The sequence below is a fragment of the Lontra canadensis genome, unplaced genomic scaffold (assembly GCF_010015895.1).
Source record: "Lontra canadensis isolate GAN:19392208 unplaced genomic scaffold, GSC_riverotter_1.0 scaffold5, whole genome shotgun sequence".
Lineage (NCBI taxonomy): Eukaryota > Metazoa > Chordata > Mammalia > Carnivora > Mustelidae > Lontra > Lontra canadensis.
Genome location: NW_022630999.1, coordinates 20174595 through 20202244, shown reverse-complemented (window position 1 = coordinate 20202244; position 27650 = coordinate 20174595). Strand labels below are relative to the sequence as shown.

General features: G+C 49.7%; 1 protein-coding gene across 4 annotated transcripts in view; it reads right to left on the bottom strand.

Annotated features, from left to right (window-relative positions):
• The window catches only part of LARP1 (La ribonucleoprotein 1, translational regulator), a 58231-nt gene that overhangs the window by 19801 nt on the left and 10780 nt on the right, over window positions 1-27650 (bottom strand). For 2 of the 4 annotated variants that reach the window (XM_032851632.1, XM_032851633.1), the window contains exons 2-8: window positions 4821-4882; window positions 4512-4577; window positions 3421-3595; window positions 2368-2496; window positions 2085-2291; window positions 1823-1985; window positions 778-922 (exon numbers count right to left, since the gene is read on the bottom strand). In XM_032851632.1, the coding sequence (XP_032707523.1) occupies window positions 778-922; window positions 1823-1985; window positions 2085-2291; window positions 2368-2496; window positions 3421-3595; window positions 4512-4577; window positions 4821-4882 (947 nt within the window). The remainder of the gene's footprint in view (window positions 1-777; window positions 923-1822; window positions 1986-2084; window positions 2292-2367; window positions 2497-3420; window positions 3596-4511; window positions 4578-4820; window positions 4883-27650) is intronic. The other 2 variants (XM_032851630.1, XM_032851631.1) reach the window with 2 other exon arrangements.

Below are 27650 nucleotides of genomic sequence, written 5' to 3'. Positions count from 1 at the left end.
GTATCTTTACCTATAAAGGAGTCTTAAAAAAAGGGGAGGAAAACCCCCCAAACCTGAATCTGATCAGGCCTCGGCATCAGCAGTTTACACAAAATCTGGAATACAGATGAACACGTCAGATGCCACCACTGTGTCCCGTGAGAAATTAGACAAGATACACAACCCAGTTTTATCCAAATAATGAGTTGCAAGGAAAAAGACAGGGGAAGAGGACACTTAGCAAGACAACACATAGGTCTTATTTGGATCCTGATTCTCATCAAGTACAAAATTTTTTTTTCCCCCCAAATAGGGTGAATTGCAACGGACGGTTTGGACATACTAAGGAACTGTTAATATCTTTATATGTGATAATGATACGCTGACCACGTTTTTTTTGTTTTTTTTTTTTAAACCAGGTATTTATCTTTTAGAGATAAGTATTAAAACATGTATGAAATGTCAGGTTACCTGAGATTTTCTGCAAAGTAATTTGGAAGAGGAAACAGATGGGGGATAGATGGAGTAAGACAGGCCATGAGTTGACAATTGCTGAGGCTGGGCGATGGGTTCATCATACCATTCTGTCTACTTCTGTAAATGTCTGCAATTTTCCATAGTAAGAGGGAGAGAGAGGAAAGAAGGAGGGAGGCAGAGAGGCCAGCCAAGCCTTGAAGCTTTAGCAGAGGTCATCAGATGAGGACTCCTCCAGGATTCTCTGCGGGGGCCCACACTCCAGCTCCGTTAAGTAAGGACCTTTCCTTCCCCTGCACCCCAGCCCCAGGGAGGGAGACCTACCGCAAAGATGAGTGAAATGTCAGTGGTAAGGGCCTGCACTCGGTGGAAGGAAGCAATAAGGGTGATGGGAAGGAAACCGTCAGCATCCATTTTCCGTCGCAGGAAGAAGTCTCGCTCTAAATTGTCCACGCTGAAGTAGTATTCGCTAGGTGGAGGGGAGAAGATGGAGGGTTGCTGCGTCACTTAGGAGACTGCCTTTCTCAACCTGTATGCCCCAGCCACCTCACATAGCCTCTGACCAACCCTGACCCTATCGTACGTATGTACAGTATTACAGGCTGAAAAGAAATGTTATCCTGTTGTGGCTCCCTAACCTTGGGTCAGACCCATTACCCCGGCCCTTCAGCCTCGCTGTGCACCTGGCAAACCCCTCATCCGCCTTTACAACCCAGTTCCACTGTTACCAATCACCTTCTCTTCTCCCAAAATACTGTCACACTCTCCTGAAATGATCTACTTCCTTATATGGCTTCCCCACTGGACCAAGGGACAATATATGGGAGTGGTTAGGAGCTAGGGTTTTGCCATCAGACAGAAATGGGTAAAATCTGTGCCTTGTTGTTTACCAGCTGTGAGACTCTGGGCAAGTTCCAGGGTCTGTCTGCTCATCTCCGAAATGGAGGTAAGACCTAGCTCACAGAACTAGTGCAGGACTAAGTAAGACAATCCTGTAAAGCACTTAACACTGCACCCCGCCAACAGGGAGAAACCTGCACGTGTCTGCCAGCATTCTGACCATGCCGCCATTACAAAGAGAGCTGCTGAGCGGGTAGACACCGGACATTCCCTCTCCTTTTCGTTGGTGGTATTTCTAATTTTCTTAGGGCAGATATGGTATTACTTTTGCAATAAATATTACCTTTATGAAAAATCAGCTTTTAAAGAATAAGCAGCAGTTCTCTCTCTCCCAGTTCCAGCCAGGGGCAGCCTCTGGGGCTAGCAGAGCACCAGGAGGACCTGCCCATCGCTGCTCTGCCCACCAGCCACCCTCTGACAGGTCCCGACACCCTACGCCTCTTCAGGAAGAAGGCTCCCGTCCACTCACATCTGCCGCTTGATGTAGTCTTTGAGCAGCTCCTGGTCCACACTGTAAAGCTCAGTGCTGCTGACATTGTCAAAGTAGTAGGTGATGTTGTTCATGTACTTGGGGGTACGAGGCCCCTCTGCACCGTCAAACTTTCGGTAGCCAAATTGGTAGTCAAAATGGGCTACGGGGCAAATGGGTGCCATAAGGGAGGGGAGATCCCTGCCCACCGCCCCCGCCACACTCCCTCGGACATCCCGGAGCCCAAAGGGGCCTCACGTACTTCGAGTGCCACCCCGGCCGCGTCCCCGGCCGCGACCACGCCCCCGTCCACGGCCACGGAAGGAAGCCCGCGCCCCACCAGCCCCATCACTCTTCACACTCGATGTCTCGTCCTGGTCGTGCCAGGCAGGCTCCGGTTTGGTCTCTGGTTGCCAGGCTGGGGTTGGGGGGGCCATGGGTACGGGCACGTAGGTGGCAGGCTCAGACCCTATGGGGAGAGGGGCACTGGGTCATGCCTGAGGGTGACCCCCGTGTCCAGGCGCTCCACAGTGGGCGGTGCATACCTTTGATCTCCCCTCGGTTGGCAGCTGTGTGCCGCGGCTCTGGTGGGCGAGCAGGGCGCGAGACCAGTTTTTCTCTGGGCACTTCAGGCTTCATGTCTATTTGCAACGGAACCCACTTGTGTTTGCTCCCTGGAGGATGGCATGGGGACATGAGGAAGTCTTGAAGGAGAGGTCCCTTCTAGCCATCTCTACCTCTGTTACTCCTCTGTCTGGAGCAAAAGGTCTGATTCCAATCTGATGACCTTGGGCAAATTCCTCCTCCCACACTGGACCTCATTTTTACCTCTAAAATAAGGAAGCTATGGACCTCAGGGAGACAGTTAGTCCTGGCTGACTCCTAGTATCTATTTCTCCATGGTCGGAGAACCCCCTTCTGGGGCCAGACACATGGGGGCCCAAAATCGAGACTGCACTTCCAGGCTCCCTTTAGACATGTGCCAAAATCCTGTCTACAAGAGCTACGTTAAAGTAGTCAATTCCAGGCTGAGTCCTTCAAAGGGAGCTACTCTCCCCCTTTTCCACTCCTGCTAGTTGAAATGCGAAGCAAAGAGTGAGCCACCCTGGACGAGAAGAGCCAACACACCACAGCAAGAGGAAAGGAAAACGAGATGAAATGGTCGCCATTCTAGAGCTGGCCTACTTACACCCAGCTGTCAGGTGAGAGAAAGAACCTTCTATCTTGTTTAAAACACTGTTCCTTTGAATCTCTGTTAGAGAAGCCAACCCCTAGCCCTGAACACCTTAGCCAAGGAAATGGGAACTCTTGCCTTTAAACAAAATCTTACATGGGACGGCAATACAGCAAAATACACTGATTATTCTGAGGTGGGGACCTCATCTGCTCTGTGCACTGCTAGGAGCCCGACTGTTGAGAACAGGGCCTACCGATGCTTGTTAAGTAACACAAGGAACTGACAGACGGAAGGCAGAAGTGAAGACTACGGCTCCAGAGGCCCACGTCAGTCAGCCTCCCAAGGAGTTCTCGGGGCTCCGGAAACCCATCTGGCAGCCCCAAGTTCTGATGCTTCTCAGCCCTGCCGCCAGGTCACTCACCTTTCTTCTTCTGGCCCCCTCGCTGGCAGTCCTCGTCCCCATTCTTCTCCTCCCCAGATTCATCTGATTTGGTTTTCGGGCTCTCTTTACTATCGCTTCCCTCTCCTTTCTCCTGTTCCTTCATGTCTTTTCTGGGTGGCAGCTTCCGGGCAGGCTGGGACTTGTGGGACTGTGGCTGCAGTGGGAAGCAGAGTAATAGGGAGGTGAGGTGTACCCGAGAGCCTCCTGGGATGGGAGAGGAGGGAACCCCTGCTACTAGAGAGACAGGGCAGGAACTAGGAACTGAAGCATGTGACGAGTTGGACTAGATGTATTCTTAGGTCCCGTTTTTATGCCTGAGAGGCTTCCACTGGGAAGCGTGGTCAGGCAGGCAGCAGGTGGGAGACAATCTGTCTCTCCATCTTCCTTGAGTCTTGACAAACAACCCTCAGGACACAGGGGCTATATATTTACTCCCCACAAGTCCATACTGTCCTGGCAGTCTGTGGCATGGAAGAGCTGCTGGCCCTCAGCTTGTCCACAGCAACCCTGTCTGTGGCATGAAGGCCAGAAGTCACAGCTAGTGAGGAATCTAGGCCATCAGCCCAGCACAAAAACACCAGAAAGACAGGACTCATCTGGAGTTCCTCCTCTGCTGGGACTAGTGTGTGCTACAAAAGCTTCCCTAAGACATATGGTCTAGAGATGGGTACTTGGCCTAATGGCCAGTCTCCTGCTTCACTCACTAGCAACCCAAGTACGGCTGATGGAAAACACAAGCTCTGGAACAACGTAACACACTTGACTTCCAATCCCCACTTGACCATCAAGGGCTGGTTATGAGCCTCTCCCAAGGGCTCACAGTTATTATCTTCAGTGGCCTCATCTTTAAAACAGGAATTGCTAAAGGACCTGTCTCTAAGTCACCGTGAGGGACAGGTGCAATGGTAAGCAGCACTTGGCAGTTCCTGACATACAGCAAGGGCTCAAATGATGATGATCCTTAGCTATTTCAGCGAGTAAGGTAAGATCCAAGGCTCTGACAACTTAAGAAACCAAATGTGTGTATGTCCAGAGCATTCAAACCTGCCCATTCTTCCCCACAGACGTACCTGTACACTCTTGTGGGCTATCTCTCCAGGTGTGGGCCAGTTGATTGCATCTCCAAAGTCACCAACCTGCAAGACACATTCTATGAGGGCCCTGGGGTGGCCTTCTCTCTGCCATTCAGCCCCTCACCCCACATACCATTCCCCCATGAGATCAGACGCCATAATCAGTCTGTCCACTACAACCATCCACACTGGAGGCCCAGAGGGGCTCCGCCACTACTGAGAAGATCCAAAACTACCCGGAAGCTCAGAAGAGGCCACCCCCTCTTTCTTCAAGAAAGTCCCCTTCGGTTGCTTAGGTCTCCTTACCTTGCTGCCTTTGCGCTGTTTAGGAACTGCCGCCCTCACCACTTTGGCTGGAGCAGAATGTTCTGTGGGAACAAGAAGGGAGAGGTGGTTATGCAAAACCCATGGAGGGGGGCCACCACTAGCTCCTCACCCTCTTTACCATCCCTACACCATCAAACAACCTGCAGGTTTCCAAAGGAGGAAGACGTGAAGAGGGAAGGACACAGCAACAACTGTACCAGCCTCTCGGAAGCAATCACAGAAAGTGAGATCATGGACACAAACAGCAGCCAACAGCCCAGGAACTCAACTCTGAAGCAGAAAGGCCCTCCCAGCTCTGCACCCTCCCATAAAGAGGGCCCTGAGTCCTGGGGAGGGTAAAAGTCCATGACTGAGGCCATGCCAGAGCCGGCTCTATAGCGGAAGGATCCCTAATCCCAGCAGATTCCAAAAAGGAAGGATCTGAAAGGCCTTCTCGGGCTCTAATACTGTGGAAGCCTGTGTGTGAGCAGGCCCAAGCTAGTGATCACGGGGAAGGCAAGATAAAAACCCTGAGCTGGCAATCAAGTCCAGGGCTCTCTCTTCTAAGCTTCCCCATCCCCTCACCCAGGCCAGCTCAGTCCTCAATGACTGCAGTCAACAGAAGGGTTAGCCACTCAGGAAAGACTGCTCTCCAAATTCCCAAAGCAAAAGTGAGACCCACTTGACTCAATGGTCCCGCCTTTAGGAATTTATCCTAATCATACAAATTAGATGCGTGTTTAGAGTTAACGTAAAAACCTGTAGTACATAACAGAAGTGCTATGTCTAACTTTAAAAAATTGAAAACCTTTCATGTCCAACAGCAGAAAAATGGCTAAAGAAATTAGTTCAACAATTTTTAGAGCAGTCATTAAAAAAGAAAATGTTCTCTGCCAGAGATAAAGCATATGAAAAGATAAACGCAATAAATGAGAAGAGTTGCAATCTTATTTATTAAGATTTTATTTATTTGTTTGACAGAGAGACAGCGAGAGAGGGAACACAAGCAGGGGGAGTGGGAGAGTGAGAAGCAGGCTCCCCGCTGAGCAGAGTCCAATGTGGGGCTTGATCCCAGGACCCTGGGACCATTACCTGAGCCGAAGGCAGACAATGAACGAGTGAACCACCTAGGCACCCCTGCAATCCTCTTTTTATAAAGCAAATAAAAAACATGTATATTTAGGGGCACCTGAGTGGCTCAGTAAGCTGAGCACCAATTCTTGGTTTCAGCTCAGGTCATGATCTATCTCAGAGTTGTGAGCCTCACACGCTCAGCGAAGTCTCCTTGAGATTCTCTCTCCCTCTCCCTCTGCCCTTCCCCCTGCTTGCTCAAGTTCTTTCAACTATTTTTAAAAAGCCCCATGTATATGAACATATACACCAGTAGGACTATCTAGAAGGCCATATAACTAAATATTAGTAGGAGTAAAGTAGTATGTTAACAGTGATTTAATTCTGTTTGGAATTTTCCGGTCATTTCAACAAAGACATGGGCTTTTTATAAAAAGAAAAGAAAAATTTAAAGGAAGTAACTCTAAAAGGTCTGGTCCCTTCTACACCTACACTTATTTTCCAAACACACTTCTGAAGAACAAGGGTTTCTCGATCTTGCCACCCCCAGAGAGCCATGCGAAAAGGTACATCCTGGGGCTCTGCTCACCCACTTCTCTCCAATCACCTTGACTCCATTGTTGGCCAACCATGCCAAGGCAAGAGCTGCCCCCAGTCCCTGAGCAAAGAAATCTCCCTAGTTGGCCTCAAAGGAATTTTTTACCCTTTGAACAGACCCATGTTCTCTTAATGAGTAGAAAGAGCCTGTGACTATTGTGAGGCCACAGTATTCTTGACTTTCAAACCCTACCGGAGCCACTGCCCCTCAAGATACCCCACAGACCTTCAGAAAGCTGGAGCTGTGGAACCCAGCCCACAGCCTCTTCCATCCTCGGTGCCGGACAGGGGAAACCCAGAAAACCTCTCAGTCCCAAGAGGATGAAGCTTGTAGAACCAGGGAGCTACTATGCACCAACTTTCTTGCCAATCCTAGGTGGCCCCAAGAAGCTTACCACCCAGTTCCCCAAGTGGGCTGCTGCTTAAAGCTAGAACCTGGCAGAAGCAGCTGGTACAGGATCATCTCCCTTGACTACACCTGAGTTATGGCCGTAATCAGTTCTCCAAGAACCCATGCTCCAGCCCCCAAAACACTCCCTGCATGCTATCAGGACAAGAGCAGGCCAAGGGCCTGCAACTTCAAGTTCATTAACAAGGAGCAGGAAAAGAGAATCAGGCTCAGAGAGCAAGGTGTTCCTGGAGACTTTCCTTGAAAAAGTGAGGAAGAGTTCTTCAGGTCACTGTTTCTTCTAATAAAAACCCTTAAAATTGGGAGGAGTCCTATCCTGTGATCACCCTGCCTGACATTTCACCCACCAAGATCACAAAGGGACATGTAATGTACTGAAAGTTGGGGCTTTAATTAATGGGAGAGCCATCATGCCACTACAAGACCACAGTGAATCCCTATTCCCTCACCAACCCCAAGATGACTTGAGAAAATATGGCTGATCTGGACATACACAGGAATATTCTTCAAGGAGTCCTATGTGCAGTTTATTGAAAAAGCCTCATGCCTAGCTAGCCCCCTGCTGCCCCCAAGACCCATAGTGCCCTGCTCTTGTTCTGCTCACAGCTAGAACTTTAGACTGCCTCTACTCTAAGGAAAAACAAAGTCTCCTAGAGACGTAAGAGTGCACTAGGGAGAGAGAACTACTTCTGCCGTTATGTAAAATTCCTAGATCTGTTAAAATCCTGTGGGGGCCTAGGAGAAGCCGGGAAGGCTCGAATGCACTGCTGTCAGGCCCTGTGGGAGACCAGAAAAAAAGACTAGGCTTTCTGACTTCAGAAATCAGAAAATCAGAAATCAGAAATCAGAAAACACATTCCTTTCTGGGTCCCCATCCTCCCCACCCCCCAGCATCCTCCCTCACCAGGCAACCAACCAACACACTCTTCAGCTCCACAATATATACAGGGCTTGGCATCTGAAATGGCTCCCAGTGAAAACCAATCTTTTGCACAGGTGCCCGTCCCCACGTCCAGTATCATCCCAGCCAAAACAGGGAATAAGCCCCCTCCTTCCGCCTCTGCATTCTGACACTTGGGCCAGCTGCCACTGACCCAAGCCCAGCTCAGGAAACACTAAACTCGCCACCCTGCACCTGCACAAGAAAAAACAGTCATAGAAGGTTAGAGCAGCAAAAAGGACCATGGTTCTAATCCCTTCTGTCTGCAGATAGGGAACGGAGCCCTGAAGGTGCCTCCCTAGGAACAGCCAGGATGAGAGCCAGAAATCCCAACTCTCTTTGTTCAAGTGCTCTTCGGGCTTGCCATGAACCCCAGGTGTCCACCGGTAGGTTCAAAACTCCTTCCTGGTGCCATCTTGATAAACGGAGTTAATGAAGACAGAGATAGGTTCTCAGATACTGGAGGTACAAGTGTGGTGAGGCAGGCCCTGCTTGAGGCCCACCGTTCTAAGGGAGCAGGATGGCACAAAGGGGCTGCAGGAGGACCTTCCTCCTTGATAAAGGCAAGTCAGAAGCTACCAGGTAGCTGGAAAAGGAGAAAAGCCACTTTCTATCCCACAGGACCATCCTCAGCAAAGAAGTTGGTAATGATTCTAGTTCCAGGGAGTGAAGGGGCTTCCTAAATATACACCTGCATTTGGGTCTTAAATGAAGCCCACCAGAACCTCTCCTCTACGTCTGGTTGTGGTCATCGGGGTGGAACACCAGGAGACTTTGTGAACCTGGATCTGCATGGCCAACTCACCATTTTCATTCAGGTTACTGAGAGCAGCAGGCAGCAGGGGAGCTAAACCACCACGGCTAATGTAGGATAGCAGGGAACGAGGTGGGCAGAGGTGGGTGCCGAGCGGGGGGAGGGCAGAGGGCAGCTTCCCTGCAAAGTGGAGCAGCTGACTGCATAACATGCCGAGATTTGCTCTCTCAGCCTCAACTGCTGTCCCTTCATCCAAACACAGTGGAGGAGAGCAGACAGCCCATCGTAACCACACGGATTTATTATCTACTACACATTCTCTGCCCCCGGAGAACCCCTCTGAACTTGAGTTTCCTCATCTCTAAGACTGAAGTCCTGATTATCTCACAGCACAGCCATGACGGTTCCCTGAACAGAGAGGAGAGGGCCCAGCACACAGCAAATGCAAAATACTTCCATTCAGATTCACACACAAAGTTTACTACTTCCAAGTAATCTTCATCCTCATCATTAAAAAGGAAAAAACAGTCTCTCAACATGAAAAGAATCAGAATGTGTGGAGAAAAACTCCTCAGGATCAACCGGCTCAATTCCCTGATTCAGATTATAAGTGCCTGCCCCGCTCCCGCCAACTCCAGCCTGGCCCTTCTTCCGGACCCGCCCTGCATAGACAGGCTGGGCTCCAGGGCAGGTTTCCCCAGGAAAGAAGAAAGAAAAAGGGGGAAATTCACCAAAGGTCCCCGGGGGAGGCTTTGGCATAAGCCCCTGCCACGCCAGAGGAAGGAAGAGCACAGGGAAGGCTTGGACTTCTGACTTCAATTACAAATCCCTTTCTGGGTCCCCTCCCCACCAGCCTCAATTTTTTACATAGCATGGAAAGAAGAGAGCCTGGCCCCCAGGAGTATCTCTCAGCCTACAAAGGGACCAAACCCATAAACACCTGGTATGAAGCCAGATAAAACAAACAAACACACATTTTCTATACTGTTTTGTTCTAGAAAAATCCTAATGCTACTGACCCTTTGCAATAAAAGCAACCCAGAGGGGCCAGATCCAGGAGACCCCAAGAGCAAAGACTTGGTCTCCCAGTGAGAGACTAGAGGCTTTCGGGGAGAAGGCACAAGGGTGAGTCGAACTCATCAGGTCATGGACAAAAGAACTGGTAAGAGGGAGAAGCTAGAAATGAAACTGGGGGACAAACGTGGGTAAAAGGTGAGACCAGGCGGGGCCGGATGGTAGAGACGCTGCAGGCCTGAGTGGGTGGCCAGAGAGTTCAGCCTCAGTGCCAGCAGATTGGCATCTGAAAAGGGGTGTTTACCCTGACTGGAAAGAACTTCTACCTGGGGAACAGGGGAATTTACTGGGTTAAAGAAGGGGCTGCATTACCCGAGTTCATACTCATCCACCTGTGGACCTTCATCTGGCCATTAGGTCACTCTCCCTGGGGAGCCCTCTCAGACCCCCACTCAAGCGCCTCTGCTCCATGCTCTGCCAGCACTATAGCCCTCACCCCCTGATTACGTGGCTCCTTGAGTGCCACATAATCAGTAATCCCAGTGTCTAACTCAGGGCCTGGCAACATCTGTTGAATGAATAAGTTCACAAACCCATCTCCTCCATGATTTTATACCAAAGAAAAGAGGCTTTGCTTTCCAAGTGCTAATTCCCAAGGCTACAGTCTCACCCTCCCACCGTTAGTCAGAGCTCTCCCCAGGCAGAGAAACAAGAAACCTAGGCACTGCTGGCTTCCAGAAAAACCCCACACCCAGCCATGCCTTGACTCTGAGGCACCCGATTACCTGCAATCAGGGGTGGGTCCTAATCCAGACTCTGGCACTTGTATAACCTTGCCGGGGAGCAAGCGCTACCTCCCATCCTGCCCAAGCCTCACCTTCCTCAAATGAATGGAAAGGTAGTAACATGAGGTCTAGAGGTATGAAGGGAGAGAAGGCAAGCCCTTGACCACTGAGATTTCTCATGCAAGCAGAAGAGATGCTAGCAATCAGCTGTGGTCAGAATAGTAACAAGTGCTTATGAAATGCAGTAAGCCCTTACTAGATGCCATGCATTGCTGGAACACTGAGCTAGTTTCTCTAATTGGTCTCATTTTACAAATGAGAAAACCAAGGCACAGGGCAGAAAGATTTGCCCAAGATCACAAGCAACAAGCAGAACAGGATTTGATGCCAAGCAGTGTGACACTAAAACCTGTGCTCTCAACCACTAGGAGGACAGTCCAAGTTCCCTGCTCACTGTGGCCAACAGGGCAGGCCCTCAGTAGCAAGGATGTGGGGTTATCATTCAACACAATGGGGAAAACCAAGGCTCACTGCAGGAAAACCTAAGGTCACAGAGCAGGGCAAGTCACAATCCCATGACGGGACGCCAACAATCTGACAATTCCCCTCTCCCTACACAGAGACAGACAAGGGAAAATGCCACCACGCACCCAGCTGAAGTCCCTACTTCTGGCACCCCAGCAGCCCTGGTGCGGAAAGAGGCACTGCTTCCAGGCCCAACTCCCAGTTCTTCCACTCCTGCCTCTGCCCCAGTGTAATGAGGTTCTGGTGGCTGGGGGTTTCCAGCTAACATGGATTCTATCCCCACCTCTAGCCTCCCAATATGGGGAAGGCCACCACTATCTGCATAAGCTGCAGCCTGGGACCATGAATGCAGAAGGCAGCAAAAGCAGCTAAGAAGGTGAGGCAGGAAGAGTCTGGGTGACATCGCCCACCTGTGCTCATCCCTCCTCTGCCAGCCCAGGGGCAGAGTCTGAAAACCTGGTATATTCTCAGCTATCACCCACCCCGGAGATTGGGCTAGGATCACGGAGAAGTTTGTTGACCACAAGCCTCTCATCCCGTCTCCACTGACCCTAACAGCTCTTAGGCAGAAACCTTCCAGAGTAAAAAGGATGCTGAGCTAACTTTCTCCCACCTGCTCACCAGTTCTTGCTGCTGCCATTGCCACCACTCCTCAGAGACCTCTCTCTGCCCAGCCCTCCCATCCTGACTCCACCAGACCTGTGGATGAAACGGAGAAAGGGGCTGGAGGGCATCCCTGTGTGGAGGTTTGGGGGGTGTGGGGAGCCTTCAGAATATCAGACCATCCTAAGGCTTGGCTCAAAGGAAGCTGCCAGCCACAGTCTGTGCCCCTTGGCCTGGGAGGAGGGGCAGGGCCACTGGGCTCCAGTCACATGGAGCTGCCTGGCCTGGCCCAGGCCCATCCCCAATGGACTATCTTTAGCCTGTGGTGACCAGGCAGCCTGGCGCCCCCAATCTCCCTGACCAGACATGGACCTTGCCCCTAAGGCTGGTGATAGCCCCTGAAGTCCTGCCCACAAGCTAACTAATAAACATCACAGCTGCGACACACAAGCACCGAGCGCCAGCACCCTAACCCGGCCTTGCTGAAGAGCACATTTGGTTCTAGGTTCGAAGAGCTGTAGTAACAACTCCTGTTGACTGGGTGCTAGTCTAAGTTGCTTTGTAGGTGTTGACTTTACTAAACTGCCTCAAAGACACTACTATTCCAGTTGCTCAGAAAGCAAAATGGCCTAGTATATATTACGGATGACATTACTCACAGACCTCAGCATTAATTTCAGATTTCTTCCAAGGAAGTCTTCCCTGCGAGTGCCCAATGTAAAGAGCTACCCAACTAGGAACTCTGGAGAAAATTCTAATTCAGTCTGTAACCTGGGGTCAGAGCCACCCCCAGAAATGACTGCAACTATATCTCAACCCCACTCATCACTTACTGAGGCTGTATTACGTCCTTGCAAGGTGCCAAAGTTCCCCTCTCTTGTTTTTTCTAAGATTGTATTCATTTACTTGACAGAGAGAGAGGGGGGCAGGCAGACAGGGAGGAGCGGGCTCCCCACTGAGCAGTGAGCTCGATGTGGGGCTAAATCCCAGGACCCTGGGATCATGACCTGAGCCAAAGGCAGACACTTAACCAACTGAACCACCAAGGCGCCCCTCAGATGCCAAAGGTCCTTACATACAGCAGCTCATTTGTTTTTCACAACCACTCAGGAGGTAGGGTTTGGATGATTCCCAGATCACAGATGAGGACACTAAGGCTGAGAGGCTAAACGACTTGTCCAAGCTCAGCAGGCTACCAGGTTCCAGAGTGGGAGAGAAATCCTCATACAGACTGACCCCCTGGGCTTTGTCAGCCTGTGACACACCTTTTGTGGGCAGTGACCACCAACCACATGGGCTAGGGATCTTTTCTACCTTGCCTGAAGGCCTGTGTAACCCCAGACTGCAGCACATACATGGCAGGCCCACAGTCAACATTTGACTCAATGAAGGAATTTACCTAAGTATGGGTGCTTCTCAAAGAACTCCCAAAGCGTTCTCTTCTGGGAGGAAAGGTGAGTAACCCCTCTGCATCACGACTGGATAGCACAGCGGTATGGTCCAGCACCGGCAACCCCTGTGGAGTCTAGACCTCTGTTCTGTTCTCGGACTTGGAATCGGTGAGCTTTAACCCAAACCAGTTTGTGGAAAAGAGAGGACAAGAGAGGGTATGCAGCAAAAAAACACAGCACACGAACCTCCCAGACGTTCATCCTCCAGGCCTCAGGCCATAGCAGAAATCCCAAGGTGGGCTGGCAGCCTTGGCAAGCCGAGAGGCACATGTACCAGCTAAGGGGGCAGCAGCAGCACCTGCTCAGAAGCAGCCAAGCTCTCCCCTCCAACCACCTGGTGTTGCCAGGGCTTCTGAGTTTTCCCAGAAAAGCAGAAAAATAAAGTAGAATTTCCTGCTTTATAAATACTGCTAAACAGTTCACCTTAAAAAAAAAAAATCGCCTACAAGCCAAATTCCACTTCTGGGCTCCCACATGCTCTCCTAAGCCCTGGATTTCAGGAGCCACCCCTCTCGGGAAGGTTCTGAGGCACAAGCAATGCCCTGCTGCCTGCCTGACTCCACCATCCTGATGTGGGAGGCTACTAACCTGAAAGCTGATTTTCCCATTCCCTAGTGCTCACCCACCATCTCAGGTAATACAAATTCATTTTTTAGAAAGATTTTGAGAGAAGAGAGAGTGAGCTTGTGCACTAGCAGGGGAAAGGCAGAGGGAGAGGGAGAAACAGATGCCCAGCTAAGCAGGGAGCCCGAAGTGGGGCTCAATCCCAGGATCCTGGGATCATGACCTGAACTGAAGGCAGATGCTTATGCAACTGAGCCACCCAGGCGCCCTTCATTTTATTGTCTTAACCTAATTCTCTGCTTCAAGAGGCTTCTCAGCCTCCCCCGTCCCAATTACTTCGATTATCACTTTTATTGGAACCGAGAGGCTCTGAGACCCAGCCAAGGCCGGAAGGGACTTGAGAAGGCATCTCCTTGTACAGACAGGAAAAGTGAGCCCAGGAGGGGCCAGGCTGTGCCCACAGTGGCCAGTGAATTGTTGTGGAGCTGCCGCGGAATACCCAGCTCCTGCCCCCAAGTCCAGAGCTCTCCCAGCTGGTAGGGAAGCCAGTTTCCTGCCGAAACAGACTGTGCTCTATGCACCGGACACCCACTCATGGGAAGGGGGCAGGGCATGCGTGGGGGCTGGAGGGCAGGCTTAGGAACCCAAGCGTTAGAGGAATTGCCCCTGTTTTTCAGAAAACAACTTCTCACATGGAACTGGAACACATGACAGAGGAGGAGTGCTCTTGTTGAAGTGGATCTAGGAGGCAGAGGTCATTTCTACCTCCAACTTTTTTCTTCACACCTCCCCAGGGCTCCCTCTGCAAGACAGGATGCAGGCAGGCAGGACTGATCCCTTATCCGTGTGGCAGGGTAGGGCAAGGCACCCCCGCCAGTCCTCCGTTTCCTGCTCTCTGAGATCACCGAGCCCTAACAGCTCCAGCCGTGCAGGCTGGGTCTACCTGGCAAAGCGCAACTCCATGGCAGTGGAAGAGACCCGCCAGGAATCCCGGAAGCGGAGGGCAAGCTGGAGTCCTTGGGTAGGGACTAGTTATCCCAACCCAGGTCGGCCGGCCAGCCCTTGCTTCCCAGAAGCAGCTGATCTGTCTCTTTTGAGGATTTCGGGCCGGGGGCCCCTTCAGTGCCACGTGCTCCACCCCCGCTGGGAAAAAGCAGAGCCCTGGGAAGCCATGGGTAAGGAGAGGGGGCTGCATCACGGGCAGACTTCCCACCACTGCTCAGATGCCCTCGAGCCAATGGCAGGCCCCTTCCCCTTCAGCAAATGAAGAAGGTGTCTACGCTCTACCCAAACCCTACAGCATCACCAACGTACTAGACTGGGTCCACCCGAAGCCGTTCTAGCCATCAGTTGGCATCAAGAAAGAGAACCCACAAGGCCGGGGGCACGGTCAGATCTGACTAACCTTTCATGCACTTGTAACTCGACAGGCATTAACCACGCCACACAGGAATGAAGGCCAAACAAGCAGGTCTGAGATGGAGGCAAAAAGGCAATATATATGGGAGATCCCAGAACCAGACAGGATCTCTGTGAGGTTTATGACAGCTGCTAGCTCAGACATTTAACAGCTTAAATGAGGTCCTCATTAAACACACAATGCATGGTATTTTTTTTTCTCTCTTTGAGGTAATTCTTCTATCTGTCTGGTGCCTAAAAAAAAAGTGAGATGGATTATGGTTGCCAGATTAAAAAAAAAAAAAAATCTCAGGACGTACCTAATTAAATTTAAATTTCAGATGATCAGCAAATAATCTCTCAGAATAAGTATGTCCTATGCAATATCTGGGACACTTTATACTAAAAAATCATGCACCATTTATCTCAAATTCAAATTTAATTGGGAGACTTGTATTTTTACTTATTTTTACTTGCTAAATCTGGCCACCAGGGGAAGGAAAGACCAGGAAAGAAGGTCCACTGCCCCATGTTCCAGGACAGTGGGGGTGGTGAGCAAAGCCCTGGGCTGGGAGTCAAGGGATGGGAGGCCAGCACCAATGCAGGTGCTAGAGCCCTTGCTGTGTGAGCTTCAGGTAAATTCCTATCTGGGGGTCTTCAGTCCCTCCATTCAGAGGCCTATGGTTAGGATGGACAGGATCCTGTCATCTGCAGTCCTTCCAAGCCTAACATCCTTTGACTTTTATTCCTACATTCACTGATCACCCTAACTACAACTTTAGATGAAGCTAGCTTCCCAGGGGAACAAGCTACCATCAAAACCACTGCTACGAAGGATATCAGCTCTAGGATTTCATTTTTTTTTTAAAGATTTTTTAAAGATTTTTTAAAGATTTTATTTATTTATCTGAGAGAGAGATAGCATAAGCTATCTCCCCGCTGAGCAGGGAGCCCAGAATAGGACTCGATCCCAGGACCCTTGGGATCATGACCTGAGCCAAAGGCAGACACTTAACAGACTGAGCCACCCAGGTGCCCCCTCCCTTTTTAAAGATTTTGTTTATTCTACTAGCTAATTCTAAGGTAGGTCTTCTCTGGACACATTTAGGAGTTATTTTATTGAACCCAAAGAGTTTCAATTGTTAAATTCTCATAGGGGTTACCCAGAACTACAACACCGCATCTAACATTTTAAAATCATGGCTGCACTTCTTAAACTGGTAGTGGATACATGGGTCTCATTTTTATATTTTATATATATATTTTAAGATTTTATTTATTTGAGGAGTGAGAGAGAGAAGAAGCAGGGGTAGGAGTAGAGAGAGAAGAAGCAGGGGTAGGAGTAGAGAGAGAGGGAGAAACAGACTCCTGAAGCAGGGTTCAACCCGAGAACTTTGGGATCATGAGCTAGACCAAAGGCAAAACACTTAACTGAGCCACCTAGGTGCCCCTATTTTATATTAATTAAAATTAATATTACATCTACTTATTCATCATTTAACATACTTAGATTAAAATTAAAACATTTAGTACTTCTACATTTATGTTTTTTTAAAAAGTATGTTTAATAATTTTTCTAAAAATATTTTAAGTAATCTCTCTAACACCCAATGTGGGGCTTGAACTTACAACCCTGAGATCAAGAGTCACATACTCTGACTTGGCAGAGCTGTTCTGATGGATGTGTAACCCAAGCCCCCTCCCCCTTTACCTTCTGCTCAGCTAGAGAAGCCTGTATGAAAAGCCCTCACGTCACAGCTGTGGAAACTGGGACCAGGGAGCTAGCAGGCTTGCAACACCACTTGGTGGAGAGGGAAGACTTGGCTTAAATGCACATTCCTGGATTCCCTCGAGCTCCAGGAATCAGTTTGAGGAAGACAGAGCTTGGGCATCTACAGTTTTAGCAAGCTTCCTATGCAATACGGGTGCCAGTTAATGTTTGAGAACCGAGCTGCCTGGGAACGAGAGTGCTGGGAAGGAACCCTGGTCTCCGACCCTCGGACCAGGGTCTCCCGTCTGCAGACAGGAGTTAACAGGCTCACAAGAGCAGAACGTAGCATGAGTTCATTACACACACAAACAACAGCCACAAGAGGGATGCACAAGGAGCACAACCCCTCCATTTACCCATGAGTTCAATCTTTAGCATTAGGAACCAAGACTCATCAGGCCAAGAAGCCACGGGCTCAATGTCTTGACAGACGTGAGGTCACAAAGGATCAGTCTGGGCTGGGCTTGGGGTTCAGTTTCACAACGAGCTCCAAACTATGGCTGTGCCAGAAGGAGAAGAATGAAGGCTCTTTAAGAGAACTGTTTGCCTGCCCCGCCCCCTTCACAGCCAAATAGTCTCCCCTCTCTTAGGCTAAGCCTGTTCCTTGCTCATCCAATGGCCCCAAGGTCTGGGTCCGCTACATAGTATCAGCTGCTACTTACTAAGCTTTCACCACACAAGCTTCCTGCTGCAGGTTTTCTGTACATCATGTCTCCTGATCCTCACAACGGTGGAACTCAATCCCGGTTTCAGAGGCTAAGTGGCTAGCCAAGGTCACAGTGAGAAGACATCTGACCCTTAGGATACGAAATCCCAGGCTACCCGAGGCCTATTCTGGCAGTGCAGGAGACAAACATTAGGTTCCTCAAGTCCCCAAAGGGCTCCAGCTCATGTGCGCAGGCTGAACAAGGGACTGAGGCCACCAGCGCCAGAATTTGCTTCTCTGAGCCTATTAGCCTGCTTACCTGCCACCAGGTGGGGATGCCATCACGCAGTGTAAGGGAAGAAGGGCAAAGAAACGTCAGGAATCAAAGCACTGTTTATTGAAAGGCAATGCTCTAAGGCCACCTGCAACCCAAAGGCCTGAGCTCCAGCCAGCACCAAGCCCAGGAGGATTTTGCCGCCTCCAGCATCAGAAAGGAAAGGATGGAAGAAAATGCGAACACTTAATAGGAAAATGGACAGGCAGGAGAAGGGAAAGGGAGGTGGAAAAAACAGGGACTTTGTACAGGCTCCGCTCTGGGGCACAGAAGAAAGCTGAACAAAGCATACACCACCACCCATTCAGGTAAACTCTCCTTCCCCCTGCTGACCAGGACTAATAAGCTTGTAAGACACTTCCTCACCCATCACTGTGTCGAAGTCTCAAACAGTCTGAGGAAGGGCAGATGTGGTTCTCCCTATATAACAGAACAAGAACTGAGAAAAAGAGCTCCCTGACTGGTGCTAAGAATATCAACTTGTTTTTTGAGGTCCCTGTCCTGAGTTCCCACCACCCTACCATGACACCTGACCACTGATAACTGGGCTATGGAGGGGCCTGTGTGCCAGGCACTGGGGAAGCAGTGGTGAGTAAGACAATCCCTGTCCTTTGAGGGTTCACTTCATACAAGGGCTTTAATCTTAACCTCCACATGTGACTGCTTCACCTCCACTGTGTGGGATGCAGTAAATGGGCTCAACATCTGCTGTGGGCATCCCGTTTGCAGTGACTGAAAAATGCTCTTCTCAACAACAAGGTAACACATACTACCGACTGTGGATACAGAAATCAGGTAACACTGCCAAGGGTCCAGCCCATGAAGCTAGTAGCTGATGCTGGGAGCAGACATGGGCGCCATGGGGTCAATGCTCTTTCCCTCCAAAAACTGCTATGTCCCTACCTCAGAAAAGATCTACAAAAACCCTTAGGCTTGGGCTCTTCTGGAGGCATTAAGGCAAGTCCCAGGAAGAACAAAATGCAGAAACACAAGTGAGAATTATGGGACGGGTGCCTCTGTGGGAAGAGCACTGGGCTAGGAGTCAGGAAAACTGCCTACCTCCCCCCAGCATCAGCGTGGTGCAATGGTTAAGTGCCTGGGCTCCAACGCCTGTTTCCCCCTTGGTGACTCCGGTTTCTGTAAATGGGAACAGTTTCTTACCTAATGGGTCTATAAGGACTAACTGAGCTGCTATTTGTGAAGTGCTCAGAAAAACGCCTAGCACACAGTAAGCACCAAACACTTGTTAGCTACTATCTTGGAATTTTTTTTTTTTTTAAGATTTTATTTATTTATTTGACAGAGAGAGAGAGAGAGAGAGAGAGATCACAAGCAGGCGGAGAGGGAGGCAGAGAGAGAGGAGGAAGCAGGCTCCCTGCTGAGCAGAGCCCGATGTGGGGCTCGATCCCAGGACTCTGGGATCATGACCTGAGCTGAAGGCAGAGGCTTAACCCACTGAGCCACCCAGGCGCCTCTATCATGGAACTTTAGAGCATGTCTGTGTATCTAAGCAGGCTTCATCCCTGGTTTGTCCCATTACAAAGCAAGCCTGTATAACTTTAGTTTATTTTTCACAAAGGAATGCCTCTATGAATTCAATAAAAGTCACTGCAGAATCAATCTTCTGTAGAAAGGCCACTGACAAATATTTCCACACACCCCCAGCTTCTGAAGTGAGCCTCCTATTCGGTACTTAGTCCTCGAAGCTTGTGCAGTGCCTCCAGTCTTCCCAGAACCATGTGTTGGGCTCTATCTTAAAGAGCTCACCAGCAGGGCAGAGTATAAGGGTGGACCTGTTTCCAGGAAATGTAGAGCATTTCTGGGCAACAACTCCTGGCCTTCTGAGGGCTCAGGGTGTGTCAACGGCTGGCCCTGTGGTGGGAGGGAAGAGAGCCGAAGGCTCATTGCCTGGAAGAGCAGGAATGACAGCACGCAGGTCAGTCTTGGGGGCTGGTGCTGCCGGACCTAGTCTTCTTCTCATCTATGCTCCTGCAGCTCCAGCCATGCAAAGGGGGCTCCCATTTTTCTTTCCTTGAAAGAACAAAGCAGAATGAAAAGAGACCAAGCACAGGCATCATGATTCCCTTAGTGCCATGTGGGAGACTCTGGCCAAGAGACGGCCTCAGTTTTCTATAAAATGAGAAGTAACCTGATGGCTTCCAAAGTCCCTTTGGATTCTGGCCTTCCTTGAGGATCTTCAAAGTGCTGCCGCCTCCGAAGGGCAGTGGCAGGATGATGCAAATCAGGGGGTGGGGCCGAGAAAGCTTAGAATGGCAGAGAAATGGCAGAGAACATTCTAGAGCAACGCAAGCCCAGCAGCAAATGGGGAACTTGAGCAGCCTCTCCACTCCCAGCCAGCGGTCTAGCATTCCCAGGCAGCGGCTGCCCTCGAGCTCCTGCCCCAGGCCTGGCAGGAGGGCCTCCAGCTCTGCGGACAAACTGCTGTGCTCACTGCTCCTGGAAAGATGGGTGGAGTCCAGTATCTTTTTAAAAAAAGTGTTTCTGGAGCTACTATTGAGCCCTTAGTATGAACTCTGTGCTAAGTGCCGCCCTTGCAATATCTTACTTAATAGGAAGACGGATACTTATCTTCTCTTTATTAGTTGTTGATTTAAAGGGGAAAAAAAAGAACAGACTGGCCTCACAAGCTTTTAACTCTGACCCTGGGCAGGTTCCTTAATCACCATAAGACTATGGAAAAGGAATTTCTCCTTAAGAGGGGGCAGCTACCACCCCCTGAAAGGCACTTATGAGATACGAATAAAGAAATGTTACATGCAGGGGCGCCTGGGTGGCTCAGTGGGTTAAAGCCTCTGCCTTCAGCTCAGGTCATGATCCCGGGGTCCTGGGATGGAGCCCCGCTCGGGCTCTCTGCTCAGCAGGGAGCCTGCTTCCCTTCCTCTCTCTCTGCCTGCCACTCTGCCTACTTGTGATCTCTGTCTGTCAAATAAATAAATAAAATCTTAAGGAAAAAAAAAAAAAATGTTATGTGCAGTCTTCTAAAACCTTAAGGGCGATCCCAAAGGCAGTACCAACTCTTACAATCCAAGAGTTGAGTAAGAGTTGCTGAGTAAGACTAGACCTTAGATGAACTGATGGATCATGGCTTCAAATCCTTGGCTTTGGCAGGTGCCCCCCTGGACCGTACCCTACACCTTAGGGCAACAGAGCTCCCAAAAGCGTGCAGACCAAGTCACCTCCTTATCTGCTGGAGCAGGCTGCACCCAGCTTGTGCAGACTTGGCTCAGCGTTCCCGGGTGCCCTGGTAATGGGAGAGAAGGCCGGATTCCCTGGATCTATCTACCCAGTCTTCCAAACCTCAATCATCAGTAATCCAGTTCCCTTTACCTGAGGGCTAATCCAAGGTCTGCTACTTGTCCCCAGCTATCCTACAAAGGGGCAGGGGTAGCCAGCAGCATGTGATCTACTTAGAAAGGAACCCCATCTTACAGTCTGAAAAACTGAAGCACAATTTTGTGTGTATGGGGGGGCAGGGATTGAAATCAGGCTCCTACAAATCTCAGAGCTGCTACAGAATGAGGTACCTGCCGCAGAAGGGGCCTGGTGTGAAGCACACACATCCCTGCAATAGCACTGGGGGGGGGGGGGGGGTCCTTGACAAAAAGTTCTTTAGAGATTTCTAAGTCTGAACCCCTTCCAGGTCAAACCACGTCTCTTTCTGCACCCACTATGACCTAGCTCGTCTCTTCTCCATGGGGCATGTACTATGGGGCTTGGGGAAACCCCGGAACAAACCTAAGTGAAAGCCTCTGCCCCTTCCCCACTGCACTGATTTTCCTTCTATGCTCTGGCTAGTTGCAAACCAAGCAGTAAGCTCTTGGAGGGCCGATTAAGTGTGGTGGAAAGAGCACTAACCTGGGTATCTGCGTGCTTGGGTTTTAAACCTTGCACCCCTGTTCGGCAGCCTTGGTCAGTAGCCTCCCCTGTAAGGGGCCTGCTTCATTCAGCACAGTGCGTCGTGTGCGGGCATGTGCACGTGGTGTATGTGAATTCTGGACTGGGCTCAGTGGGCTCGGGTCCACACCAGGTGCCTGCAGGGGGGCAGTGGAGCGGGGGGAGCTTCAGGGGCAGCAGAGCTGGGCTGTGTGTGCAGTAACAGAACTGGCCAGCTCCTTAACCCTTATCAAGAAAATGCTACTACCTTCCTTACCAAGGGTTGCTCTGAGGATTACAAGCAGATAAGTGCCCTTTAAAGCTTATGTTTCTAAGTGTTAGGAGGGGAGATGGGACACAGGTCATGAGATATTATGATCCTACTTTTTTTAAAAGCAGAGAGAGATACACACACACACACACACACACACATATATACTCACAGGCAACAAAAAAAACTTTAGTGCTGTCCAACGGTCACTAGCCACATGTGGATGCTGAGCACTTGTAATGTGAGTAGTCCAAACCAAGACATGTTTTAAGTGTAAAAGACACACCAAATTTCGAAGACTTAGTACAAAGAATGTATTTCACTAACAATTTTGATGTTGATTTTATGTTGAAATGATACTCTTTTGATTATCTTGGGTTACATCATTTTAATTGATTTCACCTACCTTTACTTTTTTAAAACTAGGGCTACTAAAAAATTTAAATTATACACATAGCTTGTGTTGTATTTCTATTAGGCAACACTAGTCTAAAAAGATGTGGTTGCTTAGTAGTGTTGATGGTGGTTGGTGGACATTTTTCTACAATCAATTGGTGTTGCTTAAGTAAGTTGAAAAGATTTCCCCTTTGAAAAGAAGTTAAAAGGCCCAATACCTAACAGTATTTTCCTCTGAGAAGAGCGAGAGAGCCTCCCTGTGCCTGCAGAGAGCCACCCCCACCCCACCACTGGCCGCGAGGCCATGCCTGAGAAACCACAAGGTCAGCACGGCCCTTTCCAGAGGGATGCACGTGGCCAGACAGAGCTGAAGAGGAACATCTCTGGGGGAAGAAAGAGAAGATGAGAAGTTCCAGGACCTATGTCATGCCCCCTAAAGGTGGTCAGGGAATAGAACTAGGAAATCCAGGCTGCGGCACGAGGGTCCTGTAGATGCCTGCTGCCTGAAGATCTGTATGGGTCCTCTCTCTTCCAGAAAGGTTTCCAGGTAGGGTACGTATACGTCTGTGGTCTGGAAGGTTGCACAGCTAGATGGCAAGTACTGCACCAACTCTCGAGTCAGCATGCCAGGAGCTGCAATCCCAGCTCCTCAATAAATGCCGCGTACAGGGCGCCTGGGTGGCTCAGTGGGTTAAAGCCTCTGCCTTCAGCTCAGGTCATGAGCCCAGGGTCCTGGGATCGAGCCCAGCAGGCTCTCTGCTCAACGGGGAGCCTGCTTCCTCCTCTCTCTCTCTCTGCCTGCCTCTCTGCCCACTTGTGGTCTCTGTCAAATAAATAAATAAAATCTTAAACACACACACACACACACACACACACACACACACACACACTGCATACACTTAAGCAAATTACCAAACCTCTCTGAATGCTTCTATTTTCTCATCCATAAAATGAGGATTAGAAGATTGTAGCCAGATCCCACAGGGGGTTTGTGAAAATGAACCTAGATAATGAATGAGATGGTGTGGTGGCTCAGATTGATAATCATGTCAGAAGTGGACAGTCTGGGGCAGTCTGCCCTGGCCCCTTGGGACATGTGTCCTCAAGGCAAGCTACCCGTAAGGCAGATTCTAGGACACCTGGCTATGCCCAGGGACATGATAAAGGCACATTAGTGATAGACGAGCAATGTGTTCATAAGCACACACCCAATCCCTTCTTACAAGTTGTGAGAAATGAAGGTCCAGCCAGGAGAATCGAGAGAGCAAGGCTAGAAACAGAACTTGGATCCACAGATTTCAGCTTGCTCTGACCCCACCCTGAAGATCTTACCTGGAATCAGAAAGCCCCAGGGCCAGAAGAGTATTGGTGTTTCCCGGCTAGGCGGCTTCCCTTGGCCTATCTCAGGCTCCAGGTCCCAGGGTAGAGGTGGAGGGAGAGTGTGGGTAAATAGCATGGGGGCACCAGGAGCTGGGGCTGGGATGGTGGGGCCTGGGGGATGGGGAATGAGCCCCAGCCCCAGGCCTCCATGCTATTTACCCACACTCTCCCTCCACCTCCACCCTGGGACATGGAGTCTGAAAGGCCAAGGGAAGCCACCTGGCAGGGAAACCCCAATACTCTCCTGGCCCTGGGGCCAAGAGACCAGGAACCCAGGTAAAACAGCTGCCCGCCTCAGACCATCCTCTTCTTGTTAATGGGCACCATACAACAACGATTTGGCTTCTAGACAAACAAGAGGAAGTAAGAAAGAGCAACCAGAAAACTTACTCTTTAAGTGGCCTAGTCTCAAAGGAAAACTGTAAGGTAAAAAAAAATCAGGCCCAGTCACCATGCCATCATCCACTCCTTTCCATCTCTTCCCTAGCTATTGTACAAGTCTCCAAGGGCTCTCCCTGCCCCCCACACCAGTCCATTCTGCAAAGGACAAAGTAACCCTCAAGCAGAAATCTTATCACACTACTTCTCTCAACGCCTTCAGAGCAGAATCCAAACTCCCCAGGCTGGCCTCCCAGGGCCTCTCGCTTCTGAGTTTTGGGGGCCCTCACCTCTCATCCTCACAGCCTCTTGATCTATTCCTTGCCTAGTACTTGCTGTTCCTCCAGGCAAGAATGCTCACCACCATGCTCCGTATCAGTCTCACCTTGGCTCATCCTTGGAGGTCTTCCTGGACACGGTGTTTGAAGCTGTCCCCAGCCACACATCCCCACCTCTCTAGCACACTGCCTTACTTTCTTTCACAGCACTTAACCATGATTGGCAGCCACCATGTAGTATTAAAGATGGCTGCAAGCTGGCCTTCCTCCCGCTGAAAGGCAGGGCCCATGACCCCTCCCCTTCATCTCAGCAGGGTCTGTGGCCTCTTATCACACCGTGGTGAAAGTGATGATGTGCTAGTGCTCAGGCCCAGACCTCAGAATACTGACAGCATCTAGTTCTCGTCTCTTGAAAAGCTCCATCAGGGAGCACTAAAACACTGCACAATAAGTCCTACCACTCTGAAACCACCAGGCTGGAGAGGGCACCTGAGGGCACTCAAATTCCAGCTGAACTCAGCCTTCCAGCCACCCCTGTCAAGGTACCAAAAATGTTAGTGAAGCCCTCCAGACCGAACACCAGCTACATCCATCACTGCCATACAGAAAGACTCACCTGGCTGAAACCTGTCCTAATCCACACCCACACACAAATCAGTGAACAAATAGTTGTTTTTTTTATGTTACTAAGTTTGGGGTGATTGGTTAGGCAGCAAGAGTTAGCAAGAACTACCTTGTTGGTTTACTGTGTCTCCCCACTAGAAGGTAAACTATGAAGGCAGCCCTCCTCTGTCTTGTTCCCATCAGTACTCCCATGGTCTAACACTCAGTAGGTTACTCAAGTATGTTAAATGAAATGACTTTCACTTTGCTGGTAGCCAAGTTGGTTCCTTTCACACAAAAGGGTAGGTTCAAGCCCTGGTGCTCCTCTTGATCAGCCTGGGGGTCTCTTGAGATGGGCCAGCTTCCCTTCCACTGAGCTGGCTGACACTTTGACCCTGGCCTCCACAAGACCCAGGTTCTAAATCTCAGAGCCAGAAGCAGGGGGTGGTCTCAGCAACAACCCAGCACAGCCAGGTACAGGATTGCAGAATCTTCTCAACGACACTTCTGTCAAGAGACGGGCCACCACTGTTTATACACTACGATGGGTACTCCTAACCTTCTGCGGCAGCTCATTTTAGCCCAGCATTTCCCAGAAGCCTAAGCCAGAATAGCTCACGCCTAGGTAGAAGAATCCCAAAGCCTTGGGCAAGCTCTCAAATGTAACCCTAAAACCAGGCCAGTTGGGTGGGGGAAAGCAATTCCCCTTAGATGGAATCTTTCTCAATCTAATGTAGTCTTCACCTCCAATTTGATGTATCAAACTTAACCCCAGCAGGAAAGGACCTTGAAAGATCTTCTGGCTTAACCATTTTCATTTACAGAGAGGAAAAGGAAACCCAAACAGGCTCAGTAAATTGCCCAAGTGTCTCAGCAAGTGCGCCAAACGGCTGGGACTAGAAGCCTGGTCTCCAGTTTCCTGCTCAGAGTTCTCCATCCTACCCCTACTACAGGGCTTACACCAACAACGATGTGAGGAGCAGGCCTGCCTTGGGGAAGCTTCTCTCCAGTGTTTCTTCCCCCAGAGAGAATTCAGTGCTCCAATGACAAAGGACCTAGTCAGGATCTTTCTCCTTTTCAGCTGAGAGCTAGTAACACCTGCCTCAACCACCCTCATACCTAGTGTTGGAAACGGAAGGGGCCTGAGAGACAGAGACCAAAGATGCCATACCCATCTCAAAGAGGAGGGGAGCAAAGGCTCAATGGGACCTAACACAAGCCAGTTTTCCCATCCCTTCGCTCCCAGATAGCTTTCTATCACGGTTCTGGGGTCTCAGGCCACAATGCCCAGTGCTGTCAGATCTCCCCGTGGGTAAGGAGTCCCCCTAGAGACTCCCAATTCCTGCCATAGGCCTTAAAGTCTTCCCTCCCCTCCTCTCTCAAACTCCTCCCATGAGGATGCTCTCAGCCTGCAGGCTGGACAGACTGCTGCCAGTCTCTGCTTTGTATGATCAAACACGCGAAGTCTGGGCCCAGATGACGCATACTGGTGTCCCAGTCTAAAGTGGGGTGGGTACTGCCACTAGATAGCACTCATCAGCACGGGTCAAAAACCGAGTCCTCAAGAACACAGATTCAGTGTGGCCAGCTCTTCTCATTTTTTTCTCTAACAGCTTTACTGATATCATTCACATACCATGCTATTTATCCATTCAAAGTACAAAATTCAATGGGTTTCGCTTGTTTATTTGGGGTTTTTCTACATATCAAGTCTGCCCTCTTAAAAATAAGCTGCAAATTTCTGGGTTTTCAGATTTTAAAATATAGGTGATTACTCTAAATTGTGTTTTTTTTTTAATTTTTTTTTCTTTTTTTTATAAACATATAATGTATTATTGGCCCCAGGGATACAGGTCTTTGTATTGCCAGGTTTACACACTTCACAGCACTCACCATAGCACATACCCTCCCCATGCTTTAAATTGTTTTTAAACTGAAGGCCAATCAAAACCCATCAGTAGGTTCAAACTTTAAAAAAGGGAGGGGCGCACTTGGGTGACTCGGATGGGCGCCTGACTCTTGATTACGGCTCAGGTCATGATGTTGGGGTCACGGGACCAGGGCCCATGTCAGGCTTCATGCTCAGTGTGGAGTCAGCTTGTCCCTGTCCCTCTGCTCTTCCCCCACTCCCACGCGTGTTCTTGCTCTAAAATAGATGAATAACAACAACAACAACAACAAAAACAAAACGCAAAAAACCTGTCAGCTGGAATGGGCCTCAGGATGTAAGATGAGGAATACTATTTCGGGACTTCTCCCTTTCAGAATGTAAGCCCCATCATGACAGCCCCTAAAATGTCTATCCCTGAATTTCAGGGACTGGCACCTACAAGTACTCAAAAATTTCTAAATGAACAAATCTGGGCAACTACTTTTGCAAATCTGCAGCTGCAGGCCCCTGGAGCACATCACCAACCAACCTGTTTAAGTATTATCACATCAAGAAATTCAGTACACCTCATAAACAGCTGAATGCATCTGGGGACACTGCTGAAAGTTACTTCTTGACCTTCTAACCCCCCCATCTGCATTCAGAGCTTTACCCAATAGGGACACAGGAAGCAGGTCTATTCAAACACTGTAATTCAGAACAGCCAGCATTTCCACCCACCCCAAGCTTTGATTCTTTGGACAAAATAATCCTAGTTCCTTCAACCATTCCCTCCTCACAGAAAGGTGCAAGCATCCCTGTGAGCTGCTCTGTGTTCCTGATTTCCTGTCTTCCTCCCACATTCCCTATCGGCAGCATCTGGCTGCCCACACCCAAG